The sequence below is a fragment of the Gymnoscopelus braueri genome (genome assembly GCF_963280865.1).
Source record: "Gymnoscopelus braueri genome assembly, chromosome: 2".
Classification (NCBI taxonomy): domain Eukaryota; kingdom Metazoa; phylum Chordata; class Actinopteri; order Myctophiformes; family Myctophidae; genus Gymnoscopelus; species Gymnoscopelus braueri.
The window spans coordinates 12473048-12493047 of NC_137604.1; the positions used below are offsets into that span (position 1 = coordinate 12473048).

The 20000-nt window shown below is 42.6% G+C and overlaps 1 protein-coding gene across 1 annotated transcript in view; it reads right to left on the reverse strand.

Moving 5' to 3' along the window:
* The window catches only part of LOC308098817 (uncharacterized protein), a 53673-nt gene that overhangs the window by 11682 nt on the left and 21991 nt on the right, over positions 1-20000 (reverse strand). Inside the window, exon 1 of the mRNA XM_080447264.1 lies at positions 6453-6776. Within this exon, the coding sequence (XP_080303390.1) occupies positions 6453-6633 (181 nt within the window). The 5' untranslated portion in view covers positions 6634-6776. Of the gene's footprint in view, positions 1-6452 lie in introns of the transcript that reaches the window.

The window sequence follows — 20000 nt, forward strand, 5'->3', positions numbered from 1 at the left end:
TTGATAATGGTGGGACGGTGCTCCACACGCCTGTAGTCCCATCTGATATAATCGAAATTCCCATTCGTGACAGCAGTAAAATTAAGTATAAGTTGGGCTCAATCATTTGTCATGTAGGCTCAGTGGCCAAAGCCGGACACTTCTGGGCACATTTGCTTTATGACAATGTTGTAATTAGAGCAGATGATACAAATATAAACATCCTTCAACCAGCAAATGCATTGCAATTGGCAAAACCACATGGGTACATTTATTTCTATGTGAAATGTAATGATGCATCACTTAATGCTGTTATCACAATAGAGGACAATTTGGAAGATATTGGCCATGGTGTGGATGTGTTTTTTTGCAATGAAAGACCAAATCACAATATGTGTGAAGCCATACCATTACCAATACTAACATTTCTAAAACAGACATCTGCTTTCCAAAAATGTCACACACGGCTTGCAGCAGCAGCAGCAGCAGCGCAGTCCCCAGCATTGTTTAAAAGAGCGCTTGAGAAACTTGCCAACACTCAGGTGGTGTCATTAGTGTCTCGGCAATTTTCTATGACAGACGTGTACCACATATTAAACAGCTTTGTGAATGACACACTTGGGGCTCCTTTCCTTGGAAATGACCTGCTTTGCCTTAAAAGTCTTGGTCGCTATATTTGTACTCAATGTGGTGACCAGGCCGTACCATCTAGAAAGAACATATCAGAACTCATAGTGCAGCCACTTGAAGTGTCACAAAAAGTCATCTTGGACACAGTTGCCAAAATATGTTCTGCTCAACTTGACCAATGTGAAACATGTAAGCAGGACTTAAGCTTATCAACCTATCAAGTAATTCACAGCCCACAGACTTTACTTCTCCTGCTAAGATCTGGTGCAGAAATTCCCAAAACGTTCACTCTCTCCTGTCTGTACCACCAAAATGATTATGCTGTGTCCAGCATTTGTGCATTTTTTGACAAGTCACCATATGTGTCATTGTACACGTGTAAAGACCAGCAATGGCATATCATGACAAAAGCATCCAATGACACAGCAGGCTATACCTTTGAGCTGATGCTAAAAATACTGACCACAGCTAGTTGCTTTGTCGTGTCATACGAGAAAACTAATAGTGTGAAACTAATCAACTTTCAGCAGGTCGAACAAAAACATAAATGCACAGACAGATGCAAACAACACAAGCAGACAAGGGCTAGAAAAGGGAGATCCATTCCAACGGCAGCTGTGGAGAATAACGAGTGGCTGAGTGATAAGATGATCGATGAGTACCATAAGCTCTTGCTTTCGAGTGTTGAAAGAAAAAAAAATGCATTTATTTGTCCCAGCACTTTTGTAAGCCAACAGTTACAGAGTTTTTGGTGTGATGACATCAGTGTCCTCCCAGATGTACCACGAGCATCACGCAATTGGTGGAACTACGAGTTGGTGATATTGCCCGTCAACGCAAATAAGTCCCATTGGGGAGCCATCGCGGTAGATTTCACCAAAAAGACAGTGAATGGTGATGTTATAGTATTAGATGTTGTGATAATGGATTCACTACGTGTGCATGAGCAAGACCTGGTTAAGGCATTTTTTCCACTGCAAAGGTACTTAGCATTACAGTACTTTGCATTGTATGGTAGAGGTATGGGTATTACATTTAGATATGAGTGTTATCACAGTTGTCCCAATTTCATAGAACAAACTGACGGCAGCAGCTGTGGTATTTTCACTTGTTTGTTTTCCAAAGCTGTTCTGTTTGATGTGAGCCTCAACACTTTCAAAAGCCACCGTGAAAAGCGAGATTGTGTTATGCATGAGTTGTCAGGCAAAAAGATATTTATCTGAGTACAAAGTTAAAGCATGTACTGTGATTTACTGTATCTTGGACAAACTACCTAAAAGGCTCTGTTGTGTCTGTTGTAGGAGAACGTCACAAATGGAGGATGCGAGGGACCAGAACTGACATGTTCCCAAGACACCAGGAGGGAACGTCATTTTGGTCTTCCTTTTTTTCCTTTAGGTTTTGATTTAATCAAATGTTTTCTTCTTTTTTTCTTTTGTCTTTGTGCTTACTGTGATCATCTAAAAACAAACATTAGAGCACAGGACTATGCAATGTTTGGACTGAGCTGGTTCTGCTTTATATACGTACATCTATCTATTGATCAATTTGTGTGTGTGTGTGTGTGTGTACAATGTTTGCACTTTAAGTTTGCTGTGTTGCACTTTTGAGTGATGTTTGCACTTCAGTATATTGCATGTTATACTTTTTTATACATTTGAGTGATGTTTGCACGTTGGTACATTGCATGTTGTACCCGTTTATTATACATTTGAGTGATCTTTGCACTTAGGTACGTTGCACGCAGTACCATTTTATACTTTTGAGTGTGGTTTGCACTTCCTAGAACTTCCAAATTTTTACAGTTTTGCATGATGATTGTGTTTGAATAATGTTTGCTGTTATTAACACACACACATATAGTAAATTGATCAAATCAAGCTTAGCGGAGAGTGTGGCGGTGTAGAGGGGCTCTCCCCGAACGCGTGCGTACCTCCGAAGTTCCGGCGCCAAGCACCGTCTCCTGTCCAGTGTCCAATTTGTATACACTATTGTCTGAAAACGGACCTTTTCTGACCCCTGACCTCACTGGACGGCCCGCCACTTTTCCAAATACAGCTCTCCCGCTTAGCGGAGAGTGTGGCGGTGTAGAGGGGCTCTCCCCGAACGCGTGCGTACCTCCGAAGTTCCGGCGCCAAGCACCGTCTCCTGTCCAGTGTCCAATTTGTATACACTATTGTCTGAAAACGGACCTTTTCTGACCCCTGACCTCACTGGACGGCCCGCCACTTTTCCAAATACAGCTCTCCCGCTTAGCGGAGAGTGTGGCGGTGTAGAGGGGCTCTCCCCGAACGCGTGCGTACCTCCGAAGTTCCGGCGCCAAGCACCGTCTCCTGTCCAGTGTCCAATTTGTATACACTATTGTCTGAAAACGGACCTTTTCTGACCCCTGACCTCACTGGACGGCCCGCCACTTTTCCAAATACAGCTCTCCCGCTTAGCGGAGAGTGTGGCGGTGTAGAGGGGCTCTCCCCGAACGCGTGCGTACCTCCGAAGTTCCGGCGCCAAGCACCGTCTCCTGTCCAGTGTCCAATTTGTAGACACTATTGTCTGAAAACGGCCCTTTTCTGACCCCTGACCTCACTGGACGGCCCGCCACTTTTCCAAATACAGCTCTCCCGCTTAGCGGAGAGTGTGGCGGTGTAGAGGGGCTCTCCCCGAACGCGTGCGTACCTCCGAAGTTCCGGCGCCAAGCACCGTCTCCTGTCCAGTGTCCAATTTGTATACACTATTGTCTGAAAACGGACCTTTTCTGACCCCTGACCTCACTGGACGGCCCGCCACTTTTCCAAATACAGCTCTCCCGCTTAGCGGAGAGTGTGGCGGTGTAGAGGGGCTCTCCCCGAACGCGTGCGTACCTCCGAAGTTCCGGCGCCAAGCACCGTCTCCTGTCCAGTGTCCAATTTGTATACACTATTGTCTGAAAACGGACCTTTTCTGACCCCTGACCTCACTGGACGGCCCGCCACTTTTCCAAATACAGCTCTCCCGCTTAGCGGAGAGTGTGGCGGTGTAGAGGGGCTCTCCCCGAACGCGTGCGTACCTCCGAAGTTCCGGCGCCAAGCACCGTCTCCTGTCCAGTGTCCAATTTGTATACACTATTGTCTGAAAACGGACCTTTTCTGACCCCTGACCTCACTGGACGGCCCGCCACTTTTCCAAATACAGCTCTCCCGCTTAGCGGAGAGTGTGGCGGTGTAGAGGGGCTCTCCCCGAACGCGTGCGTACCTCCGAAGTTCCGGCGCCAAGCACCGTCTCCTGTCCAGTGTCCAATTTGTAGACACTATTGTCTGAAAACTGCCCTTTTCTGACCCCTGACCTCACTGGACGGCCCGCCACTTTTCCAAATACAGCTCTCCCGCTTAGCGGAGAGTGTGGCGGTGTAGAGGGGCTCTCCCCGAACGCGTGCGTACCTCCGAAGTTCCGGCGCCAAGAACCGTCTCCTGTCCAGTGTCCAGTGTCCAATTTGTATACACTATTGTCTGAAAACGGACCTTTTCTGACCCCTGACCTCACTGGACGGCCCGCCACTTTTCCAAATACAGCTCTCCCGCTTAGCGGAGAGTGTGGTGGTGTAGAGGGGCTCTCCCCGAACGCGTGCGTACCTCCGAAGTTCCGGCGCCAAGCACCGTCTCCTGTCCAGTGTCCAATTTGTATACACTATTGTCTGAAAACGGACCTTTTCTGACCCCTGACCTCACTGGACGGCCCGCCACTTTTCCAAATACAGCTCTCCCGCTTAGCGGAGAGTGTGGCGGTGTAGAGGGGCTCTCCCCGAACGCGTGCGTACCTCCGAAGTTCCGGCGCCAAGCACCGTCTAGTGTCCAGTGTCCAATTTGTATACACTATTGTCTGAAAACGGACCTTTTCTGACCCCTGACCTCACTGGACGGCCCGCCACTTTTCCAAATACAGCTCTCCCGCTTAGCGGAGAGTGTGGCGGTGTAGAGGGGCTCTCCCCGAACGCGTGCGTACCTCCGAAGTTCCGGCGCCAAGCACCGTCTCCTGTCCAGTGTCCAATTTGTATACACTATTGTCTGAAAACGGACCTTTTCTGACCCCTGACCTCACTGGACGGCCCGCCACTTTTCCAAATACAGCTCTCCGGCTTAGCGGAGAGTGTGGCGGTGTAGAGGGGCTCTCCCCGAACGCGTGCGTACCTCCGAAGTTCCGGCGCCAAGCACCGTCTCCTGTCCAGTGTCCAATTTGTATACACTATTGTCTGAAAACGGACCTTTTCTGACCCCTGACCTCACTGGACGGCCCGCCACTTTTCCAAATACAGCTCTCCCGCTTAGCGGAGAGTGTGGCGGTGTAGAGGGGCTCTCCCCGAACGCGTGCGTACCTCCGAAGTTCCGGCGCCAAGCACCGTCTCCTGTCCAGTGTCCAATTTGTATACACTATTGTCTGAAAACGGACCTTTTCTGACCCCTGACCTCACTGGACGGCCCGCCACTTTTCCAAATACAGCTCTCCCGCTTAGCGGAGAGTGTGGCGGTGTAGAGGGGCTCTCCCCGAACGCGTGCGTACCTCCGAAGTTCCGGCGCCAAGCACCGTCTCCTGTCCAGTGTCCAATTTGTATACACTATTGTCTGAAAACGGACCTTTTCTGACCCCTGACCTCACTGGACGGCCCGCCACTTTTCCAAATACAGCTCTCCCGCTTAGCGGAGAGTGTGGCGGTGTAGAGGGGCTCTCCCCGAACGCGTGCGTACCTCCGAAGTTCCGGCGCCAAGCACCGTCTCCTGTCCAGTGTCCAATTTGTATACACTATTGTCTGAAAACGGACCTTTTCTGACCCCTGACCTCACTGGACGGCCCGCCACTTTTCCAAATACAGCTCTCCCGCTTAGCGGAGAGTGTGGCGGTGTAGAGGGGCTCTCCCCGAACGCGTGCGTACCTCCGAAGTTCCGGCGCCAAGCACCGTCTCCTGTCCAGTGTCCAATTTGTATACACTATTGTCTGAAAACGGACCTTTTCTGACCCCTGACCTCACTGGACGGCCCGCCACTTTTCCAAATACAGCTCTCCCGCTTAGCGGAGAGTGTGGCGGTGTAGAGGGGCTCTCCCCGAACGCGTGCGTACCTCCGAAGTTCCGGCGCCAAGCACCGTCTCCTGTCCAGTGTCCAATTTGTAGACACTATTGTCTGAAAACGGCCCTTTTCTGACCATTTATCCATTTAGATAAATTATTAATGTTTAAAAAACCGTTTTTGTTACACAGAAACATAATATGTGTTGTGTAGAAACATAATATGTCGTTTAAATGCTTAATTTATAGTTTTAATGTGCAAATTAACCGTTTTTCAATGGCTCCTTTTTGCTCTAGAGTGTACTCTTATTCTGAAGAGATCGTCCACCGGAAGTCTTATATTTGCTCCGTTATATTTGCTGACGGAACACTGCTGAGAGCCGGCGACTACTGGCGATAGGGCGAAGTGGGCGGGGGGGCGATGAAAGATGGATTTTCTTTATCTTTTGGACGATGTCGCCCGGGATCGCCCGAGAGTCGTCCGCTGTTAAAACGTACTGTCAGTGTCTTGCCCAAGGACACTTCGACATGTGGACACTGGACAGGAGGAGCCAGGATTTGAACCGCCGACATACGGATCGTTGGACGACCTGCTCTACCTCCTGAGCCACAGCCGCCTAAAAATACTTGTACTTTTACTAAATCAAATTCTTAATTCCGGACTTTTGACTCCCCGTCTCTCCAGAAATACTAACTAACAGAGTATTTCTGCAGTACAGTATTGATACCTTTCTTGAGTACTTTTTCCACCATTGATTGAAGGTAAAACCTCAATGTAAAATTCACCTATAAAATGGGTGAATAATCGTACCTATTGTCTTCAGTGTGTTGAGGGTCAGTATGTGTTGTTTCAGCTGCTCCACCTCCCTCTTGGACTGAACAACTTGCTCTTCATATTCACTGATGCTTTTCTCAACAACACCAAAGATCTCCTCAGCAGCCAGAGTCAGTCGTTCCTGGAGAAACAATCTGAGATGTTGTGTTCCTGACATGTTGGACCAAAAGACCACTTTATAATCAAAACGCGATAGTTGTACACAAATGTCTAAATGTACCCCAAAAAAGTTCAAATACCAAATATAGAGGGGTAGTTACAAACACACAAAACAAGGGAGATGAACTCGGATTAACTGTCTCCTCCAACTCCAACCGTGAAGTGTTTTGTTTTGGTGAATGAAAAGAATACATAGTGTCTCCGGGTTATGTGAAACCCCTATTGTTGAAACCATACCGCCATCTGCTGGCCAGGACGAAGGTTCTTGCACAGCAAGAGTGAAAGAAGTGGCATTTGCCCTCCATTATGATACAGCAGTGGTGGAAAAAGTACTCACATTTTTTACTTAAGTAAAAGGATCAATAATGCAATGTAGAAATACTCTGTTACAAGTAGAAGTCCGGAATAAAACATTTACTTGAGTAAAAGTACAAAGTATTGGTATCAAAATGTAAGTAGAAAGCACTCATTGTGCAGAATGACCCATCCCATTTCACAAGTTTTCAAATATATAAAATATATATTTTTTTAAATGTAATAGCAAAAAAGCTTGATGCGATCGCATCCATTGTGAGCTTGTAGATCGGCTATTTTCGTGTCCGGAATATATACAGGGCTGAAGTGGGTAATGTATGTTTTGTAATAATAATAAAAATCTACAAAGTAACTAGTAACTAAAGTTTGCAAATAATTGTAATGGAGTAAAAAGTGCAATATTTGAGATGTAGTGGCGTAGAAGTAAAAGTACAGCAAATTGGAAATACTCCAGTAAAGTAAAAAATACCTCAAAATGTTACTTAAGTACAGTACTTCAGTAAATGTAAGAAATCTTTATTTGATATAGAACATGAAACAGATGAAACACAAAATGACAATAAAGTCACAAACTCATCACAGCTCTTTGTACCAGTTTTAAAACAATACCAATTTTACTGACTCTTGCAATTGGCAGTAGGAGCCAATTACCTGTCTGAGATCCTCAGATGTTACACCTTTCTGTCTGGCTGTTCCTAGACAGTCCTAGACAGTTCAAGACAGTTTTTTTAAACAGTAACAATACTTCATTAACTCTGGCATTAGTACTTTTAGAATGCATCTTACTGATTAGTTTAAAACTCAAAAGGGGACTATCAGTTAGGCATATTCTAGCCTCGATCTCCAGGCTTTTATTGTTTAGTTGGTATATTCTAACTGGATCTTTTAAATCCTTGTGAGCCAACAGACTGCCTGAGATCCTCAGATTGTATCTTTCTGGCTGTTCTCTAAGTCCAGAGAAAATAAACTTTTGGAGCTTTAGAATGACAGATTGGCGAAGTCGGTTCATTCTTCAAAGTCAAATATATCTATATCTATATATTCTTTGTCTTTTATTGAAATTGCAATTCTAAACATTTGTTTCAATACGTTTTTAATTATATAATCACAAGCAAGAGTGCAATAATAGAATAGTGCACAAATATTGTAAGCTTTTGATGAAAATCAAGTTATTTTGAGTCTATTACACTCAGTGAAAGGTATCCCGTCGGGGAAATTCAGTCGCCAGAGGCAGTACAGTTACAGATACAGAGTAAGAAAACACATTATAAGATACAGCAGATACAGAATAACATCACCAAAAGCACCATCAATAATGAAGCAACTGTATACAGTTCTATTCACCTGCACAATAGCATGTACAGTACTATGCAGAACAACAAACACAACGTAGAGCAACAGGAATATAACATGGGGCCACTTCTCCATTGAACTTCAATGGACAGTTTTTGAATATTGTTTACTGCACTGTCTGCCAGCTACTGTCCACTGTGTGCTTTGTGACTCTACCCATCCTTGCTTCACCACACCATAACTCTGACAAATCAGGTTATAAAATACACTCATATTTATTTCTCACATTATGTAGCCCTCTCATTAACTGTACAGAAATACTTGAATGGATGACACATTTTCCTCTTCTCAAAATGGGCAAAATATAACCATCTTGTCTGACGTCTGACATTTGCTTTCAAGCAGGACAGCACACTTCACAGTAGTAGTAATAGTAATAGTAGTAGCCTAGTAAACCGTTTGCGTCTTTCATGGACCCTCATATGCATGTAAGGCTGTCATGACGATCATGACATTTTAGTTAACGATTGATTGTCATACAATTTATTGTTGTTGTTTGCATTGAATATTGAAACATATATTGTAAATAAAATTACAATTGCAATTTCTGTTTGACTTTCAGATTTGTAAACAAAACTTGCACAAGGTAAAGAAATGGGAGACACAGATCACTCAAAATAAATAAGTACTATGGCCAAAACAAGTAATATTCTTAGTAATATTACACTTTCCGAAAAAAATTGAATCTAATATTTATGTTTTTGTTTTGATGAATGAGCTTCAACAGATGAATGGAAACAATTCTGACGATTATGCAAAATACTTGCGATTAGCTCAAGTAATTGCAATCATACGATGATGTAATTATTGTGACAGGCCTACGCTGTGCATTCTTCTCTTTGAACCAGTGTGATTATTTACACCTTTTGAGATGATTGCTATGGGTAACCATTTTGCCACATTTGTTGCAAAAGTAAGGTTTCTCACCTGTGTGCATTCTCATATGAACCTTAAGGTTTGCGCTCTGAGTAAACAATTTCCCGCAGACATGGCAAGAATAGGGTTTGACACCAGTGTGAATTCTCACGTGAACTTTAAGGGTTGAGCTGTCCATAAACGTCTTACCACAGACACGACAAAGGTGAGGTCTGACCCCGGTGTGCGTTTTCATGTGAAGGTTGAGGTTTGAGCCATGAGTAAACAATTTCCCGCAGACAGGACAAGAGTACGGTTTTACGCCAGTGTGAACTCTATAGTGAATGTTTAAGTTTGAGCGTTGAGTAAACAATTTCCCGCAGACAGGGCAAGAGTGAGCTTTTACGCCAGTGTGAATTCTATAGTGAATAGACAACTTGTCTCTACGAGCAAACTCCCTGTCACATTTGGGACATTTGAAGGCCCTCTGTCCTATGTGACTCTCCTCCACGTGCCTTACCAGGTCTGAGTATGAGCGGCACTGCTTTCTGCAAAAACGGCAAATCTTTTGCTCCTCAGAGAAAATATTGTTGTCACTCTGGCTGAGCGTCAAGTCCGATCCTTCACTCTCGTCAGTTTCAGTGCTATGAGACGGGATCAGCTGACTGTCACTAGTGCTTTCGAATTCACCAAATCCATTTGCTCCACTGCTGTAAATACTGGTCTCAGAGTGTGGAATGATGCTGAGGTCCACCTGTTCCTCTTTAACTTGTGGAGACTGATGTTGAACGGCCTCATCCTCCTGACTGGACATCAGCTCCTGTCTAGGGTTCAACTGTTGTAAAGGAAGAAGCTCCTCAGAGACTGGCTGGGAATCTGACAGAGAGAGCAAACAATTACTGATTAAGACATTGATGGGATTGACCATATTGAATTGTTGGCCGATATCCAATAACCAATTAATTGCATGGTCAAATCAATCGATACTGATATTGCAATACAAGTTTTCAGTAGGGTTTACCTTACACCTGTTATACAGTCACTGTGATTCTAGGTGCAGATGCAGACTTAAAAAAAACTGTACATTCTTATCACCTGATTTATTAGGTCTACTTATGTGCATATTAGTTCAAATAGTAAAGATGTACTGTAACAATTGCTTTTACTTAAAGGAGAATTTTGGACTAAGTTTTTCTTACCTTTTCTATGATGTTATGATATCTTAGGATGAATGGTACAGTAGAAAAATTTCATAACTCCATCCTGGGTCCGCCACAGCTTAAAACGTGCGCGGATAGGCCTTGCGTTAGATCACATATTTTAATAGCTTTTTTTTTTAGATCTGACGTTCATAGTGACAGAACACTGTCAAAAAATAAAAAAATAAAAAACAGAAGTCTCGCTTTTTTTTTTGCATAGTTTTCTGTCACTGATAGAATTGAAGTATTTTTCAGCTTCCGATATTGTATTTTTTATTATTTTTGTAACCCATTTTTTTCACCCGGTGCCAATTTCCTAAGTGATCCTGGGTGCTACACCAGCGCTACACCAGTCCCCCACAGCCTAGGGAGGCCAGGGCCGAGCTCATGCTTCCTTCAATGCATGAGCCAACTGACCTTCTTGTCACCTGACAAGGGGGGAGTTTCCCCGGTTGGCCGTAGCGCGTGGAAGGAACACGTTATTCCAACCAGTTCCCTTCCCCTCCATCAGGCGCCCCGGCTGTCATGGGGGAGGTGGTATAGCGACCAGGATTACTACATGTTTTTGTGAGGGTATTAACTACCCTAGGGGACACGGGGAGAACATGCAAACTCCACACAGAGTAGGCCCTTTCACCAACCCCACCTAGGGTATGGGCCGATATTGTATTTTTAAGTAAGTGTCGATGCAGATATGATGAATGATTAATCGTGCATCGTCTATTTGATATTTGACATAATTAATATATATCCTGTTTTCCATGTTATCTTTTTTCTTTTACTCTTCACCCCTCCTTTCTTTACCTGCAAATGATGGGACCTGTATGACAGAGAACCCCCCCCCCTTTATTTTTTGACGTTATTGTTTGTTTTACAGCTGTAAACCTGTGATTTGACTAAGTTGAATCTGAATCTGAAGATGTGCTATTTTTGTGACAATCAACAAACTACGAAATGCCATCACATTAGCTTAGCCCATAACGACAACTCATTCCAATGATCCGGTAGAATTTTTTGTGTGTTTTGGTTTCTTGAATGACAATCCCAGCCAAGCGATAATGTATTTAAAATATATGATCACGCTACAAATGTTGACCTTGCTTTTTTATATGGACCAAGGCAGTTTGAATAACAATAAACTAAACATTTAAATCCCTTTCATCAGTTCACTTTGACCAACTTGTAATTTCTTGTAGATAAAACCTCATATACAGCGGTAAAGTCAGCCCTTCAGGCTCTGTAAACAACACTGATAGGCAGATATGATAATGTATCTTAAATATACAAAGTAATTACTGAAAATGACCAATAATCAAAATTAATTGTGTACTATGGCCAAAACAAGTCACATCCTTAATTATTTTACACTTACAAAAACAGCTAAACTAGTCGATCTAAAGCTCTCAACATGTCGTATTGTGATTCATTGTGAGCTTGTAAATCTGCTATTTACATTATTTTTCGAATGTATTTATTCATGAAAATGTGTCAACAGATGAATGGAAACAATTCTGATGATTATGCAAAGTTCTTTTGATTAGCTGAAATAATTCCAATCATACAATTACGTCATTATTGACTTATTGTGAATTAATATTTCCGATCATACAATTATGTAATTATTTACAGTGAATTATTGATTCACTGTAAATCCTCATGTTTGTACCTAGCCTGGGATCAATAACATTATAACTTTACGTCATCAGGCGGCCAGAACCCACGACCGGAACCAAGGGTGCCGTGCACCTTCAAAATGATTCCCCAAGTTTCAAATTTGTTTAGTTTGGTATAATTGTTTAGTTTCTTTTGGTATAATAATCGTTTGGTATGTTCATCTTTTATTCGTGATGTGACTAGTGAGACTAATTGATTTGCATTATGTGGTGAACAAAAACAATGCGATGCCAACCAGAACCCCACCGGAACCCTTTTTTCTCCTTTCTTCTCAACCGGATCACGCGGCTCAATTTTAGAATGAATACCAGGCTTTCCTCCGCGGTGGAAAGCCTGGTGACGAGAGGTTATGTTTGTACCAGTGTGATCTTTTTACACCTTTTGAGATGATTGCTGTGGGTAACCATTTTGCCACATTTGTGGCAAAAATAAGGTTTCTCACCTGTGTGCATTCTCATGTGAACTCTAAGGTTTGCGCTCTGAGTAAACACTTTCCCGCAGACATGGCAAGAGTAGGGTTTGACACCAGTGTGAATTCTCATGTGAGCTTTAAGGGTTGAGCTGTCAGTAAACATTTTACCACAGACAGCGACGGGACAAAGGTGAGGCCTGACGCCGGTGTGAATTTTCATGTGAAGGTTGAGGTTTGAGCGATGAGTAAACAGTTTCCTGCAGACAGGACAAGAGTGGGGTTTGACGCCTGTGTGAATTCTATGGTGTGCAGCCCAGTTGTCTCTCCGAGCGAACTCCCTGTCACATTCGGGACATTTGAAGGCTTTATGTCCTGCGTGACTCTCCTCCACGTGTTTCACCAGGTCTGTGTCTCTGTGGAACAGCTGTCGACACCAACGGCAAATCTTTTGCTCCATACAGAAAATGTCGTCGTCTTTCTGGCTGAACGTCAAGCCCGCTCGGTCACTCTCGTTGCATTTGTTTGCGACATCGTGGCTTGCGATCGCAGTTTCTGTGGTATAAGAAGGGATCAGCTGACTGTCACTGGTGCTTTCTGATGTAACAAATCCATTTGCCCCAATGATGGAAATACTGGTCTCAGAGTGTGGAACGATGCTGAGCTCCATCTGTTCCTCTTTAACTTGTGGAGACTGATCATGTTGAACGGCCTCATGCTCCTGACTGGACATCAGCTCCTGTCTAGGGTTCAGCTGTTGTAAAGGAAGCAGCTCCTCAGAGACTGACTGGGAATCTGACAGAGAGAGAGAGAGAGAGCAAACAATTACTGACTATGAAGTCTATTTGATATTTGACATATAATGGCCTGTTTTAGTTGTTATTTTCTTTCTCTGCTCTTTTTTTAAGCAAACCAACAAGGGGGAAAAAAACACTAAAACAATAACAGGCTAATCCAAATAGTGTCTAGTTCTTTTTCAAATTAGCAAAGTACCAAGTTCAAGCGACCAGTCAAGGTGATCTCAGGCGCGCCTGATTCTGTTTGTTGTGGAGAAAACTCTCAATACAGCAGAATGTACAGCTGTCCAGTGGATGGATCCTTTAAGTTCTTCGATGCCAAAAGTGTCTGATCCAGGTTGGAAATAGGCCAACGCTGTCATAATTCCATGGAATAATAATCTGCAAAGTGGATTTGTGAATGGGGAGACCAGACAGACACCTTCACACCTAATCACAAAAGAATCTCAGGAAACACACAGACACTCACAAAAGACTCAACACATCCAACAGACAGCCGTCGGGGGCAACATGCAGGATGTAGAGAGCCTGTCTGTCGGCCTTGAGTTCAGGGGTATGTGGGAATGGAGTCTATTCAGTCATAATAAATAAAGCGACTGTACAAGTGTAACATTCCCCTCTTTCACTGATGAGAGAGAGATTTATTTTTTTGCCAGAAACAAAATGGCATGGGAAGAGAGAGAGAGAGAGAGAGAGAGAGAGAGAGAGAGAGAGAGAGAGAGAGAGAGAGAGAGAGAGAGAGAGAGAGAGAGAGAGAGAGAGAGAGAGAGAGAGAGAGAGAGAGAGAGAGAGAGAGAGAGAGAGAGAGAGAGAGAGAGAGACAGAGGCAGAGAGAGAGAGACAGACAGACAGACAGCCAGACAGACAGACAGACAGACAGACAGACAGACAGACAGACAGACAGACAGACAGACAGACAGACAGACAGACAGACAGACAGAGGGGCATGAGAGAACCATGCACACTTTCCAACAGGAAAACAATACAGCCTATGATTTGCATGTGAATTGTCAAACCCAACGAACAGCTCAAATTAACATTAATGGCCCTGGCAGGGGCTGCCCGCAGGGGGCCCTCAGGCCTGCCCTAAGTGCAGGGCCAGTGAAGGCTTGCTTGCAGGGATGTTTACCTCTGACACGAGTTGCCATGCAACATGGCAGAAATCCTGCTCCAATCAAGGAGACATCAAGGAGAAATTACAGTCAAGGAGTCCTCAACTTAGGAGATGTGGTCGCAATCAAGGAGACTCCTGTAGAATCAAGTAGGGTTGGCACTTGGCAGCCATAATTAATCTTATGTTCAAATCCTATTTTTTATTATTATTCTTTCATTTGATTCATTTGTATTATTTTGTTCAATTTTGTCTTGCTCTTCTAGCGTTAAAGCGGCACTATGTATGTAACATGTACGTATTTTGACCTGATGGTCAAGATTCAATTTATCCCCTGAGCAAGCAGGCAGGCTCTATTAGCTCAATGGTAAAAATGTCAGCACTTGCTCAGGAAACATTTTTATTCTGGCATGTGTTAACTTAATGTGAAGCACTTTGGGCTGCATTTTATGTAAAGGTGATATACAAATAAAGTTATTATTATTGTTATTATTATTATAAAGAGTCAACATAATTGGTTGTAGGCTATATATCTGATGTAATGACAGATAGCAAATACAACTCACTGATATCATTCCGAGGGTGACACTGATTGCGTCCCACATGTTCTTCAAATGGGTTTGATTGTCTGTCAGTGTTTATGACATTCATAAAAATTGCTCTGCAAGTGATCCAAACGACTTCTCTGTTGTCCCACATATGTACGTGTACCATTTGTCATTTGATATCATGTAGGCCACTGTTTCCCAAACACTGGGTCGGGACCCATTCGTGGGTCGCGGACACATTTTTCTGGGTAAAATGGGTAAACCGTGCGGACGGACCTCTGGCGTCACTCTGACTCAGCCATAACCATATAAGGAGTTCCCAATGCAGCTACGCCCACATATGGAGTGTGTTGCCCGCCGTCGAGTAGTTTGGATATCCAGTTGTCCAGAATGGCCGATCCAACAAATATGCCCATATATGGACATTCCAATATATGGGCATATATGACATTAAGGATCTCCATATAAGGGCATAAAAGGGACAAGGACTGACAGATACAGATATCTCCATATATGGGCATGGAAGGGACACAGGTAGACAGACAGAAACCGACACATCCATATGGGCACAAAAGGGACACACCGGGTACAACAGGTACTCTGACAAAGCCCCCAACACTATAACTCAGACATATTCGTCGGATTGGCGGTGCGACGTAGGTGTGAGGGCTGCGTAGCGGCCCGAACCTCTAGTTTAAATAAAAATACACATTCACATACATATCCAACGTAAAGTTATACGAGCAAATATTTGGTCATGAAAGCTGTCAATATTGTCAAGAAGAGACGCATCTCTTCTCTACCGTCTCTGCTGCTGCAGGAGAAGAATACGCTGCACATCTACAATGGCGTTTCTGGCCATTCAGGCGCGCTAGGCACGATGACGAGAACACATGCTGTGTATTTAATTGAGGGAGAGTGAGTCAGTCCTTACTTTAATTGAGGTGTTAGGCAAGCTGAGAGCGAAGGCGAAGGAGGAGCGCTTTGACTTTCTAAGCCCATTTTGAGTTTTTAGGCTTGTAATTAACTAAATGGCTTTGACCTTTTCAAAGCCGTCAGGAAACCCAGAGACGGACAGATGCTTTCAAAAGCATAAAAAACACACCTCTGTACTTCTGTCCCATGCTGTGTTCCAAGGTTAAAACCACTCAGAGGAGGAAACCACTCTAACCCAGTGGTCACAGAGAGAACCTGGCTGTGTAATCATTCTGTCGCTCAAGTTAAACATAGCACTGTCTGCTGCCAGCGAAAGGCTTTTAGTTCCTCTGGATTGATCTCAAGAAATGGAAAAAATAATAGCGCTCGGTCGGTGCAGGAGTAAAGTGCCTTTCAACCACCGGAGTCTGGGGGTTCGAATCCACCTTGGTGCAGCGGTAGCCAGTTTGGCCAAGCGTCTATAGGGCACAGCAGTGGCGGCCATTTTCTGGTTCCACTTCAAAATAGTCAATGCATTTTTCCCATTGACATTTCCAAAAATATTCATATCAATTAATTTAAGCCTAGAATCAAGCCATCCAGGGTCCTGGTGAATCACGACCATAAAACATTTTTTTCTGTGATTTTTTAAAATGTTATATTTAATTATATGATATACTATATTTAATAAATACCCTTTGTTTTGCCGTTTTCAAAAAGTTTTTTTCACAGAATCAAACGTTTTATGGTCATGATTCACCAGGACCTATAAAAAGAAGCATCTAAGAAAAATACAAAATCGAAAAAAAAAACACTTTGAACATTTTTGAACAATTCCACCAAGTGTTTGAGGTGCCTGTTTCACCCACTTCCGGGGGGCGGAGCCAAAATCCGAGCCCGAAGTATTTGTTCGTAGACCCCCACTTAGGGGGGGGTAGAAAAAGTTTCGGAGCGATTCGGGCACTTTTCATTTAACATTGGGTTTGCCATCATTAATGTTTGTGACATCAGAAACATTTCCATTCTGAGATCGCCTGTTCAGACACGCCCATTCTGGAAATCCATGAAATGAGAAGGAATGACTGAATTAAAAAAAAACATTTTTTGGGGTACAAGAGACACTGGGGACCCCAAAAAATACAAAAAAACAAGAAAAAAATGATTTTCATGGTGTAGACCCTTTAATAGCCTATAAAGATTTGTTTTAAAACCTAATATCTTGATTGTTCCAAATGAAATATTTAAGGGGAGATAAATTGTGTGAATACATCATGTGGATAGCAATGATTACTATGGGCAGTGGTGGAAAGGTACTTTTACTTTCTGGGGTATTTCCAATTTTCTATACTTCTACTCCACTACAATTATTTGAAAACTTTAGTTACTAGTTACTTTGTAGATTTCGATTATTACTACAACACATACAGTAACCCCTTCAGCAATGAAAATAGCAGATCTACAAGCTCACAATGCTAGCATCTCTACTCTTTTCAAAGAGTAGATATTATTTTGGGACATTCTGCATAATGTACATGTAAAGTAAATTTTGATACCAATACTTTTGTACTTTTACTCAAGTCAATTTTGAATTCTGGACTTTTACTTGTAACAGACTATTTACATTTCTACTTTTACTTAAAAGCCCCACCGTACTGTCCACTGCACACCCTTTTCAGCTCCCAAGGAAACGTGTGGATAGCAATGATTTACTATCATGGGAATATAGAGCTACTTAACACAAAAACTAGCTGTAGTAGTATTTATGATGTAGTATTTATGATACGTCTACGAGGGTTGTATACTACAGCTACACATAAACCATCACTTACCCCCTTTTAACTAACGGATGAATTTATGAATGAGTTGTTAACTAGTTGTACGAACTCTTGTTTTATTTTATTGGATCTGGCACGCATGCACTCACGCACGCACGCACGCACGCGCACACGCACACACACACACACACACACACACACACACATAATGTAATGTAATGTAATGAATAATCGTACCTATAGTGCAGTGAGTCATTGCGTTGAGGGTCAGTATGTGTTGTTTCAGCTGCTCCACCTCCCTCTTGGACTGAACAACTTGCTCTTCATATTCACTGATGCTTTTCTCAACAACACCAAAGATCTCCTCAGCAGCCAGAGTCAGTCGTTCCTGGAGAAACAATCTGAGATGTTGTGTTCCTGACATTTTGAAAGACCGCTTTCACGTCTAATGTACACAAATGACAAAATGTCAAAAAAGTACAAAGATTAGAGAGAACATGGTCTGTCTGTCTGTAGCTGTTGAATATTATGGTGAATAGTGGTTGTGTCTGCTTCAGGGTTGTGTTGTGTGAAACATTGTAACCTGACTGTACCACTATTGCCATCTGCTGGCCTGGCTGGTAACTAGTGGTGGAAAAAGTACTCAATTGTACAAAATAATTGGCATAAAAATGTACAAATACAAATCTGTTGAAAATAGCAGATCTACAAGCTCACAATATGTCGCACCGCGAAGCATTGTGAGCTTGTAGATCGGCTATTTTCATATGACCGAAATGTATATATGGCTAAAGTGGTTAATGTTTTGTCATAATAATCTAAATCTACAAAGTAACAAGTAACTAAAGTTTTCAAGTACTTGTAGTGGAGTAAAATTACAATATTTGGATCCGAGATGTAGTGGAGTAGAAGTAAAAGTTTTGGAAATTGGAAATACTCAAGTAAAGTACAAATACCTCAAAATTGTAATTAAGTACTTAAGTACATGTATCTAGTTACTTTCCACCACTGAACAGGATATGTGGGCACCAAGGAAGAGTGGGCACCTCGATGTTAAATTGGCCATTTTTTCCAAAGTGTAAAAAAATATATTTGGATTTCTTTTTTTAAGTAAAGTATACATGATTAAAACATGCTTAAACATTCAACAATTAATTCTTCATCTACCACAGATAAATTATCATAATATTATCAAATTCAGCCTATGCCTATAAGAGAGAGAGAGAGAGAGAGAGAGAGAGAGAGAGAGAGAGAGAGAGAGAGAGAGAGAGAGAGAGAGAGAGAGAGAGAGAGAGAGAGAGAGAGAGAGAGAGAGAGAGAGACATAGGTTGGTAGGTATAGGTACTTTATTCATCCCAAGGGGAATTTAAGGTGTTACAGCAGCTCTCATAGAAACATCAATAAAAACACAGAGACAGTGACAAACGGAGAGATACATATTGTAGTCTTATACCACGTGTTGCAATTGGTATAGAATGAAATTATTTTGTATGAAGATTTCTGTTTACCATTGTTTTCATTTAGAACAGAGCATAGCCTGTGCTAAGGGAACATCTACTGGCCTACACAAATAGTTTTGAGGTGAACTATCCCTTTAACTCCTCATAAGGAAATTACTTTACTACTTTCACTTTTACTGTTTTGTTGTAACGTGAGTGGGGAATTGTAGGAATTAGCTTTTCAAGTCTAAATCATCACAATTAGGCACAGGTAAGAGATTCTTTTTACATAATGTTGATAATGTTAAGATGTGACTGCACTCTGCTGTCACTGGATCGATTCAGGGATTGTGAGCAGGTATTGTCAGTCAGTATTCACTGTTTGTGTCTTGTGACCGTCACTGCACAAAGAAAGATGGCTCCATAGTGACATGATATTATTTTTGAATCTGTCCACCTCCTTAACACTCCAAACAACACTGAAGGACACTCCACCATTTATGTGTTTTATGAGTGGGTGGTTTTACTAGTTCTGGTCGTTTTTTGTTAAGTGTGTCGACCTGCGAATAAGCAGCTACAGTAGATCATATACAGTGCAGTATTCTGGCTACATTCGATAGTTTTGTCAACGACTTAACCCTTCCCCAAGCATAAATGACTAAATAGGCTCCCTCGTAAAAGAGATCTCACTGTATCTCAATGTGCGAGTGCTGTGTATACTGTATCCAAATATTTCTTTAATGCAGTTGTGTGTACTGTATACAGTCCTGTATCTAATTCTATGTACTGTTCATGTGTGCATACTGCATATAGTGTAACTATCACACTTTGAATACTAGATCACATGCATGATGCAGCTGAGCTGGGACACATAAATCATTATTACTTTTTTCTGTTTTGTGATGATACTGAGTGGAACAGTGGACTTTTATCATCAGTGACTTGACTGACTTGACTTACTTGAACCCTGTTGAG